Below are 13823 nucleotides of genomic sequence, written 5' to 3'. Positions count from 1 at the left end.
TGAAGGCCTCTCTATCTGTTCTTGTTTTCGTTGCAGAACACAGAGAATATTTTCCAAACCCTTGCCTTTCACTCCCTCCGATTACAGGTGCTAATGTCATTTTTTGACTTTTAAATATACTAACTTGTTTTTTTTCCTTCTTTTTAATTGATTCTTAATCTATCTAGGAATGTGATTCATTTGTTTAAAAAAAGTCCTATTTTCCTATTTCCTGCTGCCTTTTTAAGTTTTATTATCTATATTTGAAGAAAAAATGTTTTTTTATATAGTGGTGTCATTGATGCTGAAGTATGCAATAGTGTACCTTATTGTGTGAAGGGTTTGATGCCAGGTTAAACCTCCTTAATGGATAAAAAATGCTCCTCCTTGTGCCTCACCTGTAGGCTAGCATGCCCACTTTAGTTTATTATAGCCCACCTTTTTCACACTAATTGAAACCACATGGCATGGGCCGGTATCAGATTCTGAACATTAAATTAAAATATTAGTATTTCAAATGTGGCTATGAGTTGACCCACACTTTTGTCATGGGATCAGGATTAAACCAAAATTAGAAAAATAGGCAATACTTTTACTTATTTCTAAAAAGATAATTACAAAATGGTTAATATGTGAATGCCCAATTTTAATAGATGCAATTAAACTGTTAATCGACCATCATTTTAATGATAAATTGATAAAATAGACGTTAAAATTGTACAAACCCTTTCAAATTTACTGTTGGAGGATTTTTTTTGTATTTATTTTTAATAATAAGCATTTGCTTACAAAAAAGCAATGTTCAACTCAATTGGCAATTTTGTGACATTTTACATACCAAAACAAGTAACTCAATCTTCACCAATTCATGTTTGAGAATTGTCAATTTTTTCTCCTCTCAATCTGATAATAGAAAGTATAATTACTAAAATGTTACATCCCCCTTTACCAATGAACTGAGAAACCGGCCCATGCCTACATGCTACTACTCCCCGAGAGTTTGAATTCCCCTCCACTTTATTAATTCCACTGATGAAGGCTAACAATAGCTGGCCTGTATGGCCATTTTGATGAATCCATCCTGCATTTTCTAAACTTGATTGGATTAATTTCCTGATTTTTGATCTTGTGCATGGAATGTGGTTGGCCTACTACTTATACTAATAATGCTTGAACACAATCCTTTTTAGGCTGGATTTACACTGCAGGTCTAAGTAACCCATACTCGATTACAAACACACATGGCAAAAATCTGTTAAGAAAAAGTCAAAGTTACTCTACTCGAAGATAATCATTTTATTCATATTTCCATCATAAGACCCTATTTTAGTGTCAATTTGAAATGTGTTCGTATTTCATTCTAACAATCATATTTGCACAATATTGGAAGCTCAATTCTACCATATATATATATATTTTTTTTTTTTATTTTAATGATACATTTTGGCGATAATTTTATGATAACTGGCTGATTCTAATCGCCTTTAATTTTGCCGAGGTAATTATTAGCTCTAATCTCGTACATTTACAATGATAAATATAAAAGGACTTCTGTAGTTTAGGTTCACAATGTATAGGCTTGCTAGTATTCATCAACAATCGTTTAATATTTTGGAATATTTCGACCTTATTCCAATGAGGACTTCAATATCAACATATTGAAGTATATTTAGCGCAATTACGTTTTTATCTAGCTGTTTTACATCCAACAATTATCACTAATTTTATTGAACATTATCTTTGCACAGTTAAATCTCCCATCAGATTCCACACAGTTATAGTTTTTATCTTCTATCCCCCCCCCCCAAGGTATAAACCAACAGTGTAAATCCAGCCCCCCTAAGGCCCTATTGAGAATAGCTGTGAACCTCCATAGACTCACTGTAACTGTTTCTCTTTATTCTCTCCTACTTTTACTTTGTTTTATTTATTTTTTTTACTATTATTTTGGTGCTACATTTTCCCCCCCTTTCCTCTTTTTTTTTCTTCTGCTGGCTTTTCCCCCCCAACCCTTTTTCTCGGCCGTCGCGGCATCAGACCTGAGCGCTCCTAAGAAGTGTCGAGCGCGCTTTGGGCTCGATCAACAGAATAACTGGTGTGGCCCATGCAGGTGTGTATGGGATATGCTTGTAACCGAGTCCAGGGTGGTCGGGTGCAGGCTGGGGAGGGGGGTGGGAGGTTGGGTACATAGACGCCACACTGGGACTTCCTCCTTCCTTTGCTCGCTCCCATTTAATTTCTTTATTTTTTTCCATTTTTTTTCGTCTTTTTCTTTTTTCCTTCCTTGTTTGTCTCGCCTAGCTATGTCAGCTTCCTCCAGCCACGCCCCCTGCCGGTCTCTTTTCTATATTCAAGGGTTTATGACTGGTATTTGTGTGTGTGTGTGTTTGTGAACAAATTTGGGAGTTGTAGTGGGGAATATTATATTATTGACTGGCAGGTGGAGGCTTGGGGAGGTAGAAAATTGTGAGGAAGTCCCAGTTTTTACCAGCCTAAACCTCAACCCAGGCTCAAAGTGTTTTTTTTTATGTCTGTGCAATGACGTGTCCATATTTTGTTTTGTTTTCTTTTTCCTACGTCTCCTGTGTGTGTGTGTGTGTGTTTTTTGTTTGTGTCCTTACCTCTTTGGCTATAACAGATGCAAATACCCCAAAGAAGTGTCGTGCCTTGTTCGGGCTTGACCAGCTGAGTTTATGGTGCAAACCGTGCAGGTACATAACTTACCTGATTGGGAGGAAGGTGTCCGCCATGAGCTTTTTTTTATTTTTCTCTCTCCAATTCTTTCCCTATTTCCTTAATGACTTCCTCTTTTCCTCTAAAATACGTTTCCATCCGTGTGCTCAACAGATGGCAAACTGCTTTTTTTTCTTCCTCCCAGAGTTTCCTCCAAAAAAAAAACTCTCCATTGGACTCAGTTAAAGCCTTTTGGTAGAAAATGGATTTCTGTAATGTATTTTTTTCCTTTTCAATTAGTTTTTTCATGTCGGAAATCCATTTTCTCCGCTTCCCCCCCACCCTCGATCCACCTGATTAACTGTCATGTATGTCCTAATTGGCGCTTCCCTTTTATGGAATAACAATGTGATGCTCGCCAATTTTAATTTTTAGCCCTGCTTCCTCTTGAGGGGCCCGCTCAGTGACACTCTTTTCTGTGCTCCTCCTCTTCTTCCTTCCCTCTCTTCCTCCTCTTTAATAACCCTGACTTAGTCCCTACCTGTTGTCTTTCTGTTCTGACACAAGCAGTCTTTGAATTGGGAATGCTTTCATGGTAGGTATTTGTTTCTGCTAAGTAACCCCCCCCCCCCCCCCTCCCTCCCAAACCCCTCCTTTATTCCATTTGTGTTGTGATGGCCGAGTCCTACGTCAACACTCCCCTTTTCCGACATTACAAACGCATCATCGCGCTCAACAAAAAAAAAAAAGAAAATCAATAACGGCGCATACGATGAATCAATGCGCGGGTTAAAAAATGGATATGAGCTCATTTGTTGCTCCTTGACGGACAGTTAGCGGGAGCGGGGCTCGTACTTAGCGGCAAAACGATACCCCGCCGCGTCCGCTCGATAATCCTACCGACGTCCCGCCTCCCGGAAAAAATGCATGCGAGACCCCCCACACCCACCCACCGAGCATGTATGTGCTTTGTTGGTGTTGCCTCATCCCCGGTAATGTGCTCTCTCTGGTTTATTTATTTATTTTTTTATCGCCCTGAAAAATTGGACACTTAAAAGATTCCCTTTTTTTGTGTTTTAGTCTAGTATATTTCATGGTAGCCTTCAGGCTGGTTCACCATCAGGGTCAAGGTAAAAAAAACATGAGCGGGGGCAGATTTCGCCCCCCCCTTAACCATATCCAGCCTGAGGTGGTCACCTTACGACTCGAGAGGGGTCCCGAACCCGGCAGGAATGCAAACATGAGGTCGTGACCTCTCCTGTACACAGTTGTGTCTGTGGGGCAGGTGCTAGCCAGTGTACTTTTCTTTTTTTCCCTTATAAATTCTGCACCGATTGCTCAAACTGGGAACCCCTCAGGAAGAGGTCGAGTGGCGGGGGGTGGGTGGGTGGGTGGGGAGGTGTAGGAGTACAGTGTTGTAGCTTTTGTCTCGAAGAACAGACCTTTTCACATAGAAATTGCTTGACTTAAAATGTCAAGTGACTCGTAGAATACTTTTATGTGCAGCCAACATTTAGCTTCTGCTTTCCCCAGTGTGTGTGTGTGTGTGTGAAAAATATGGTAGGCCACACACACACACACATGCAAAATCTACAAGTTACAATAGTAGATCTACTTTGGCAGATATGGCTTTTGCACCATTTCTTATTGGGGCTTTTAAGTAGTACCCTATTTTCTCGCATATACATGGGATTGGTCGCTGAAAAAAATGATGACTGAATCAAGAGTACGGCTTATATGCGCCTAATTAGACTAGAATATGCAGTTGAAAATTGTGAATCAGGGGATGTCTTATATGAGGGAAATTGTAATCAACGATTTGAAGGCAATTTTAAGGGTGCGGCTTATATGCGAAAAATAGGGTATTTATCTTGTATATATCATTGTATATTGTAAACTGCTACTGTTATCATTCAGTAAGGAATGAAGTAGGAATTTTCTGCAGTTGAGGTCCCGACATGGCATCCCATCTTGATAACTAGATTGGATTGGATAACTTTATTCATCCCGTTTTTGGGAAATTACAGATGCTGTTTAAAAAGACTTTATTGATTCCCAGATTTGGGGGAGTAACTTGGCCTTCTATGCATGCTGACCTGGAGGAAATCTTGCTTCTGAGGACAAAAAAACTTTTGCTTTAAACAACATTTGAAGCTAGATTGTTAGGGAAAGTCCAAATTATTGTCAAGGGTCCTCATTGAGTTAGATCCGTCCTGTTCCTTCCCCCCAAAAAGCCCAATTGTTTCCAAGATAGCACTTTTCAATAAGATCTTTTTAAAAAAAAAAACGCATGCTTAGTCCAAAAAACCAAACAAAAAAACCCAATCCAGAGAGCGAGCATTACTCAACCTTTCTGTATCCGCCTCTCATCACCGCCAAACTCAGTTCCTGCCTGCTTGGCGTCCTGTTTCCTCTTCTGGGCTGGGCGGGGTCATTTCTCAATCATGCATGGCAAAACCGATCCATGGAGGTGCATTCACGTGATCCAGGATCAAATCTTCAAGTCTGAAAGCTTGTCTTGTTTTCGCCCCCCTGCCCTTCCCGATCCAGGAGGAAAAAAAAGTGCATTCGCTACATCCAAGGTGAAGGCAGCTGTGCCAGTCCTCCCTCATCGGACGGAAGCTACCCAGACTCCCCCCCGTCCTCGCCCTCTTCCGTGGTCCCGTCCCCCTCGCCAAAAGAGTCCAAACCTCAGACTGAACAAATGCAACCTCTTTCACTGACTATGAAACCCGCCCACCAGCCGCTCCTCCCGCACCCTCACCTCCTGGCCGGGCCACCGGAAAGCGTCACGGCGGCGGGTAGGAAAACGCTGGCCCCGGAAGTCCCACCCTCGCGGCTACCGGGCCCCTCGGTGGCGTCCCCCATGGCCCGGCCCTCGCCGCTGCTGTGTCATTCCCACTCGCTACAGCCCCTGTCGCTTGTGACCAAGTCTATAGAGTAGAAGTCGGACCCTCAACATTTTTTTTTTAACTAGCTGCCGCTAGCTATTTTACTTTTACAAGTTCATTGGTCAATATTTGACCCGCCAAGGAACCATTGAATTATCCTCAATAATTAGCACCAGGAGCTGTGATAAGGCTCGATAAAACTTCTTTTTTTAATTTATTTTTGAAAATCCTTTTTTTTTTTTTTTGCTCTGTAAAAGTTGAATGGGGAGAACGGGAAGAAGTTTTCAACTTGCAGCCAAAGTACCTCTTGAGTCAATTCTAGAACAGAAGAAGACGGGTAATGTTAATATCAGACCAATTGGATTGCAGGAAACTGGACTTGGAACGGCTAAAAATCTTCTTGGTTATCCTTAAAAGCTCAACAGAGTCAACTAAGCAAGTAGATGTAAAGTTTTGAAGGATACAGTTAAATGTTTTGAAATTGAAGTTATTAAGGAAATTCACTTAAATATTTTTAATCAAATTCAGATCTTTTAAAAGAACTGTTGACTGAAGCAACTGTTTTCACCTTGTATTTAATCCAAATCCTTTTTCAGTTCTTACTGAATGAGAAGCCATTTGGATTAATGTGAAAATGAAGAGTCAACTTTTCCCCCCAAAAATGGCTTTTTCCAGTCAAATTTTAACAAACAAGAAGATTCCAGTTGCCCTCATTGAACAGTTCCAGTTTTTCTTTGACCCAAAATCCAGATCATGTGACCTCCTTCATCAAGTTGAATGAAAGCAATCATGGTTTTTCACAACCTTTTTACCTTTGAGCCAATGTTTCTTGGTCTTCAACAACCAAGGACTTAATCACTTCCTTATTTTCACTTTCTCAGTTTTCGTTTCAATGTTTTCATCAACTCAAACAGTCCAGTGACCTTGCTTAAATCTTTGCAGATGACCATAACTAGAATGACTGAGAATCCACAGACATATCAGTTTTTTGTTTTGTTTTTTTCCCCCCTTCTGATTTTTTATTTAATTTCGATCAACAGCAGACACAACAAGCTAAAGGCTTGCGTTGGTTCTCCTTCTTTATTTGTATTAAATACGAGCTCGCGAACCAATCACACCCCTTTTAAGCACGCACGAGGGCGAGAGGCTAGCGGCGAGGAACAACTTTTAATTGTGATGTTACTTGTTCTTGTTTAAATGTACAGAATAAAACAAAAAATGGAGGGGTACAGGGAGGTCGGGGTCGGGAAATCTCATGTTTAATTATGCATTCTTCCACTGCTTTTTCTTTGTTTACCTTTATGGGGTTGGGTTCGGGGTGGGCGGGTGTTTAAAAAGGGGTCGTCGGATTGAAAATGTCACCACGCTAGGACCAGTAGTATTTATTGCTTTAGAGATTTTTTGCTCGTCGTATCTTGTACTTGTCTCTTTTTTGACCTTTCATTTCCTTTTTCTTAAAAAAAAAAATGTTGTACAAATATTTTTTCTTAAGGTAAGCGACTTATATATATATATATGAACGATCCATTTTTACAAGGAGGTTTTAAAAAGGCATATTTTTTTCCACACTCATCCTTTTTCCGAAAAACCTAGATTGCGCTTTGGTGGAAACGCGTCCATACCGCCGAGAATTTTGAGAAACGCGTCAATAAGCCATTATCCGTAAAAAAAAAAATTAAAAAAAACCCTTCGCCATTGCCATCTTTCAGACTGTTGATCCACCGTGTACAGATTTTTCCGTGCCAAATTTTCTGGATAATCTCACCCAGCCTCTCCCAAACCACGCTGTAAGGATCCTCTTCTTTTTTGTTGTTTTTTTTTTTTTTTTTTTTAAGTTCCACGCCATCCTTTTGCTGTGACGTTACATAGATTGCTATGTATGTAGTATAAATGTTGCTATAACAAATGTGTTTGGTAGCAAATTGTCAAATATTACAAATTTAAAGCTAATAATAAATGAAAAAAAAACGGAAAAAAAATGACGGGCATCATACTGTATAAAAAGCCACACCGGGCCAAATTCTGTATATTAGGAGGTTCATAAAAAAAACTATTAAATACAAAAAAAATACACAAACTGCCACTTTGAAGTACACTACTACATATAGGTAGATAGGTAAAAAAAAAATAGGCATGTCGATGTTGCAAGAGGCTGTAAAATATTAACGAGAAAAGAAAAAAACAAGAGAAATCATCCACTCGGTGCCATTGTAGTTGACATGACGCGACTGTAATCTGTCGATTTCTTCTCTGGTTTATTAAGATGCTAATGATAAATAGTTTGAATGTTTCCTTAACGGCTGTGGTGTTCCTGTTCTCTTTTATGCTCTTTTCTTTTTTTCTTTTCTTTCTTTCTTTGTCCGTTTCTTTCTTTCTTCGCGCTTCTTTTAAATGGTTTCCGAAACCATGTTTTTTGTATTGAATCAATGTTAAATGCTGTACAGTCTCCGTAGCATGCAGTTCTGTATTAATAAAAGCAACTTAGTATGTGCACGTCTGAGTCTTCCTTTTGATTCCGGGTGACCGTAACGTCTTCTGGAAAATCTTTTATTGCTTTTCTATTTGTGTGTGTGTTTTAAATGAACAAAAAAAATTAATGAGACTCAAATCAACTAAAAAATGCAGTTTTTTGCCTGGTGTATTTTTTTCTCTTTTGTAGAAAAGTGCCACATCAAGAGACTTTTTCCTTCTTTTTAGGAAACTCTGGGATAAATAGTCATTTATAAAGAAAATTGTAAGTATTTTAAGCATTTTATTGTCTTAATACAGTGAAAATATTGAGTTTTAGGAAAGTCTTGCAGGATTTTTAGAAAGTGACATGTTGGTTTAAAATATGAATGTAAAAATTTAATGTCTGGATTTTTTGTAATATTTTCAGGACAACAATTTCTTTTGGGTAAGTACATCAATATTTCTTTTTGAACTGTCAATATTTGCTCTTAATTTTAGGTATCTGATGCATAAATATGTTGCCATGTTTTGGGTGGATATGTGTGTGTTTTTTCTTATGTGTGCTGTCTGAGTGATTGTGTCCTATTTGACTCTTGTGTCCCTCCAGGCTTCCCTTACTTTACGTGGCCAGGTGTGTGTGATTAGTAATTAGCACTTTTGTGTGTCATGTTTGAGTTGGTCATGTTGTCTGCCCTGTCAGTGCACTTATGTGCAATCCCTGTTATGGTTGTTTATTTGTTCATTTTACTATGTCTTAAGTTTGTATGGTTTTTCTGTTAGTTTGGATTTAAGCCTTTAGTTTTTGCAACAGTATTCTGCTTGTTGTGCACTTCTGGATCTTATGAAAAAAAGGTTTTTTTAGAGAAGTATACAACTTTAGTAGATTTTTTTTAAGGACCATTCAAAAGTTTTTCTTTTTCCAAGAAACTGCAATATCAAGACAAGGTGCTGCATATCATTTGCTGCCAGATCTCCCAGTCAGAATGGATTGGATTGCTCTGCCACCATCATGGTTAGTCAATGAGTTGATTTAATAATTATAATACAATGTGAGTTTTTCTCTTGTCAATTTCAATTTATCAATGGGAGTGGCTTTAATCTTCTCTTTAGGAAACTGAAACATTAACATTTTCTCTTTCTTTAAGAAAACCACCATGAGTTGTTTTTGTTTAGTTTTATTAAAAAGACACATAGTTTATCTTTATGATAAAAAAGTTGCATTGACACTGATGTCATTGGGAAAGTAGAAAGCTGTAATATTAGTCATTGTCACAGCAAAAATTAAATAAAAAATCATAGTCCTCATGCCAAGGTACCACAGTATTGAAAAAATGTGAATACATTCCAATGTTTACATCTTTCTTTTATGTACAACAATCTTTCCGATGGCTTTCATACAAAAGGAAAGTGCACAATTATCAATCCGAGTTATTGGAACATCCAAATCCAACTTTTCCATTGCTCTATTATTTTCTCTTTGAGTGTAAAATTGCAGGGACATCTCTAATAGCACAGCATAAGGCGTCCTCCGTTAATGCGGGCTTTTAAACGCCAGTCGCCTCTTTGTCAGTCGTCAATGTCGTACCATACGGTACGATTGAACGCGGCGGCGTGGGCCGTGACCTTGAACCGTCTCCATAACGTGTAAACATGGCAATGGTTCAATTTCACAGCCAAAAGAACCAAATGCTTTCTATACCTTGGTATAGAAACGCCACTTTTGATATTGAGCGTGAAGGCCAATGACGTGTGCCATAAATGGATGCAGTTTTTCTCTGAAGAATGTTCTTTAGATTTGGACATTGTTTGACAGGAATTCTCTCTTTACTGTTTAACAGAAAACTTCAACTGGGAGTATTATGATATATTTGCTACCAGTGACGGCGATACTAGTCTAAGACATTACAATTTGGAGAGGCTAGTGGTGAATGATGAGGATTTTGGGTAAGGTTGACAATAATAATCATAATAATTTGAAATAATTGATATGCTTTTATTTTGGAAAATGATACAGTTCAATTTGCTAATAGTGTCTTAAAATGCATTGATTTTTTTGTTAGGTAGTTCTTAAATTGTTCATATTTTTAACAAGATGGGACCCTAAAATGTGTTCCAGAATTGATGTAATTTTGCCCTTAAGTGTTACATTTAACTTACAATTTAATTTTTTTCCACTATTTTGTTCCAATTCTCATTTACAGCTAAAAAACAAACAACAAATTGCAAAGATTATCATTGATTTGTCATCTGAAGAAAAGAAAATGCAACTTTATGGCATAAAAAGGTAAGAAATAAAAGATATCCCTAAAGGTTATTAAAAAAAAGATGGAAAAAAATCAATCCAACTAAGAAAAAAAACCTTTTTTATTAAGTATAGCTTTTTCTTCAACTAAAATAAGAACGCCGACAAGTCCAGTGTGAACATAGCTTACCAAGCGCATACTTGCTGACTGACTGGCGGCTCATTTATGTCACCTTGCCGCCACGAGCGCCCTCCTCCCTAATGATGGCGCTGTGCTGGGCGGGAGGCTAACTAGCCTCAGAGTGGAGCAAGCCCCCAGGCTAGTGCCACATCTCTCCATCAAGGTCCGCCTTTATCCCGCTTTGCAATGACACGCGTGTCCAATGACAAATAATTCATATTATATGGCACGGCTGAAAGTTTGCCACTCGGCCTCATTAAGCAGTCCTAACACTCCTGGGGCTTCAATAGCACACCTTGCTTTATTGTCTTTATTTTTTTTTTTTTTAAAGCCGCATTTCACTTGGAGGGGGGGTCGAAAAGGAAAAATGTCTTGTTTTTCCACCTTGTCAAGGTGATGCAAGTTGTCACAGGGGATGAAGTTACTGTGGGACACTTCAGTTTTAGCATTTTGAGGCAATGGTATGCAATAAAACTATATATTACGACAATATATAGATACATTTATATATATAAATGTAGTATCACTGAAACAATACAATTCTGTATGCCACTTAGTCTTAAGTCCTATTTCTACTACTTATTATGGGACGAGTACTTATTTATTGATCTATTATTCATTGTTATTATTTAGTGGTTATTTGTTGTTATTTGTGCACTTTGTGGTGAAGCTTTAAATCTCATTACACTTGTTTAATGACAATGAAAGCATTCAATTCATTTAGATTGACTCATGCTGGCCGTATGTGAGTAATCTATGCAATACAATTGGAAAAAGCAACATAATCTACACAGAATGCAGACAATGTAATTCATTCCAATATCAATTTTGCTTATTTTGCCGTTCATTATATTTCACCAAGTTGATACAAATCCATGTAAAATCAAAACCACTAGTTGGTAAGTATTGGTAAATATTGGGAAATATTTTGTGTTAATTTTTGGTGTCTTTCAGGTAGCATATCTTTTGGATTGATGATCATCTGAACAACAATCAATGTCAAATTATGAAAAGTACAAAGGAGTGCTTGGATTCAAGAGTCAAGGATCACGATCGGTGCATCCGTGATCGATATTTAAGCAACATGATTGACAGGCATTCTGGTGAGTACAGATTTTTTCTTAAATACACTTTGAATTGTCAAAAATGGGAGTTTATTTGAAGAAACTAAACCACAATACTTTGATGTGTACTGGACTATAAACCTTTCAAATAGTGAAATTAATGGTGCTCATCCAATTATGAATGTTTTTGCAGAATGTGGTTTCTGTTAAATAACAACAATATATTGTTTTAGTGAATATAATGGTAATAATGAACTTCATCTACAACTTCAAAAACATTTTCTAAAGTATTTTATTGTTTCAATCAAACTAGTAAAGAGTTGATAACTTAATCTAGTTCACTTGCATTTGATATTTGATTTTTATAATCATTCATAAAACCTGTATTTATTACAATGAAGTACATATATATACATCATGTATTTTTAAGATAGAGCTGTCCCATATTAGTTTGAATGTTGACCCTAAGCGAACTAGAAAGTGGGTATTTCCAATCCAATTTGCCTTCCAGACCACTCACTGTGTCACCATCTTTCTTCAAAAATGTCGGTTAACTTATCTCTTAACTCGCTGGCAAATTCTATGCAAGTGATTCCATTCTGTGTTCATCCAAAAAAAAACAAATGTGTGTTAGGGACTGAAGTTAAAAGGGTTGAACTTCAAATCTGCACGTGTTTTTCCTCCTCTGCTTGCTTTCCATGTCAAACTTTTCCTGAAACCTCGTTGTAAAGTGGGCGCTTTCTCTCTTTCGCCCCAAGGACAGAGAGCAGTGCGCCACACATGCCTCGTAGGCTCGCCGGGAGCTCGGTTCCTCAGAACTTGACGGATTGCCGCTCAGTATATAAAAAGGAAAAAAATGTAAAAAAAAAAAAAAATCTTGTATTGTTAGTTGACTTGTATTTGCGCAAAACACAAAGGACAAAAGCGGAACATTTTTATCTACTTGTTTCCTTCTGTCTTTTTGTTTTGGAAGGTTTCTTTTATTGATTTTAGTTGCAAAAACAGGAGATCAGTGCAGTGACCAAAGTTTTTTTTAAGAGTATTTTTTTGTGACTTTGACTCAGAAGAATTCACTTTAGCTCAAATAGAAATTTTTGGGGTTATTGTATTTTTTTTAATTGGTCAGTATGGCCGGCAATTGGTTAACTTTTTCAAAGGTTATTTTTGGTCATTTAACTTTAATCTCACTAATTATCCATTTATTCATCCTCACGGGGGTGCAAGAGCATATCTCAACCACCTACGTCATTTTTCATTTTTCAAATACATAAGTATTAATGTAGATTTTTTTTAAATAGTACTTTAATTGCCCAATGGTTAAGGAATGACAGAAAGAGTACGATGGAAAAACTACTTGTCAATAGCAGCCAATGACTTTAAAAAAACAACAAAAACTAATATTTAATGAAAATTTGTAATCTGGTTGGTGGTCCCGATGCCAAAATCTGGAAAGAGTTTATTTGCTAATCAAAACATGAGCGAGTGACGGGTGTTGCAGATAAATCAAGCGTTAGCTGGGGGAAAAGGTGATCTGGGGAAGAAAAGTAGAAAAAGGGGGCCCTCCGCATCCCCCGACATCAAAGCCTTGTCCTCCGGCGCCGTCTTGTAATATTTATTTATTGAGATGATTTTGCCAGTAACCCTCCCCCCCCCCCCAAACAACGCTCTTTGAAATGTTGCCCGGCGGTCCTTAGAGAAGGCGGGTCGGAGGGGTCGGGAGGGGAAGAAAAATAGAAATCGGCGGCAGCTGGTGGAGCCCCTCATTGCCGGGTGATGCAATGGGCTCCTATTGATTACTGGGGGCATTGATCACTAAGTATTAAAGGGCCAATTATTGTCTTCCTCCAACATTTGAAGGAGCGTGTTGCACATCTGAATGAGTATTGGATTAAGATCTTCAAAGTTTAGCATCTGCCAGGAAGCCAAACCAGACATGGGCAACATACGGCCCGCGGGCCAGATTTGGCCCACGAGGCATTTTAATCCGGCCCGCCGACCTTGTCCAAATGTATTTTTTTTTCTCCCCAAGATGGCGCCGTCACACGGAAGCCAGTGGCAATAGCTCTGTCTACTCTTATTCATTTTTTATGTTTTACAGCCCCTCTATCTTTTTTTAAATTACATTTTAATATTTCTTAATACATTCCTTTTTACTTGACTTTGTACTTTTATATAGTTTTTACTTGAATGATGAGGGATGAGTATGTTAATATTTTAGTCCTTTTTCTCTGTTTATGTTTCATATGTACTATTAACAGATGCACTTTTTTATATGTATCGTATCTTGTGCTGACCCCGCCCATCTGTCAAATTTTTAAAGTCAATGTGGCCCCCGGCCCGAA

At 38.0% G+C, this 13823-nt stretch overlaps 1 protein-coding gene and 1 long non-coding RNA gene across 28 annotated transcripts in view; both read left to right on the top strand.

Annotated features, from left to right (window-relative positions):
- Positions 1–8036, top strand: part of tcf7l2 (transcription factor 7 like 2) — a 78160-nt gene extending 70124 nt beyond the window's left edge. For 10 of the 27 annotated variants that reach the window (XM_077738448.1, XM_077738451.1, XM_077738439.1 and 7 more), the window contains 3 exons: positions 37–87; positions 2618–2690; positions 5203–8036. In XM_077738448.1, coding sequence (XP_077594574.1) covers positions 37–87; positions 2618–2690; positions 5203–5596 — 518 coding nt within the window. In that variant the 3' untranslated portion in view covers positions 5597–8036. Of the gene's footprint in view, positions 1–36; positions 88–2016; positions 2090–2617; positions 2691–3186; positions 3249–5202 lie in introns of those variants that run through there. The other 17 variants (XM_077738453.1, XM_077738456.1, XM_077738464.1 and 14 more) reach the window with 6 other exon arrangements.
- Positions 8037–8601: 565 nt separating this feature from the next.
- On the top strand, positions 8602–10287 carry LOC144212019 (uncharacterized). The gene is made up of 3 exons (XR_013329703.1): positions 8602–9006; positions 9833–9938; positions 10196–10287. It is a non-coding gene; the product is annotated as an uncharacterized LOC144212019 (long non-coding RNA).
- Positions 10288–13823: the final 3536 nt, after the last annotated feature.

Source organism: Stigmatopora nigra, chromosome 18 (genome assembly GCF_051989575.1).
Source record: "Stigmatopora nigra isolate UIUO_SnigA chromosome 18, RoL_Snig_1.1, whole genome shotgun sequence".
Lineage (NCBI taxonomy): Eukaryota > Metazoa > Chordata > Actinopteri > Syngnathiformes > Syngnathidae > Stigmatopora > Stigmatopora nigra.
Note: the sequence above shows the minus strand (reverse complement) of the source record. Positions and strands in the feature narration are given on the sequence as shown.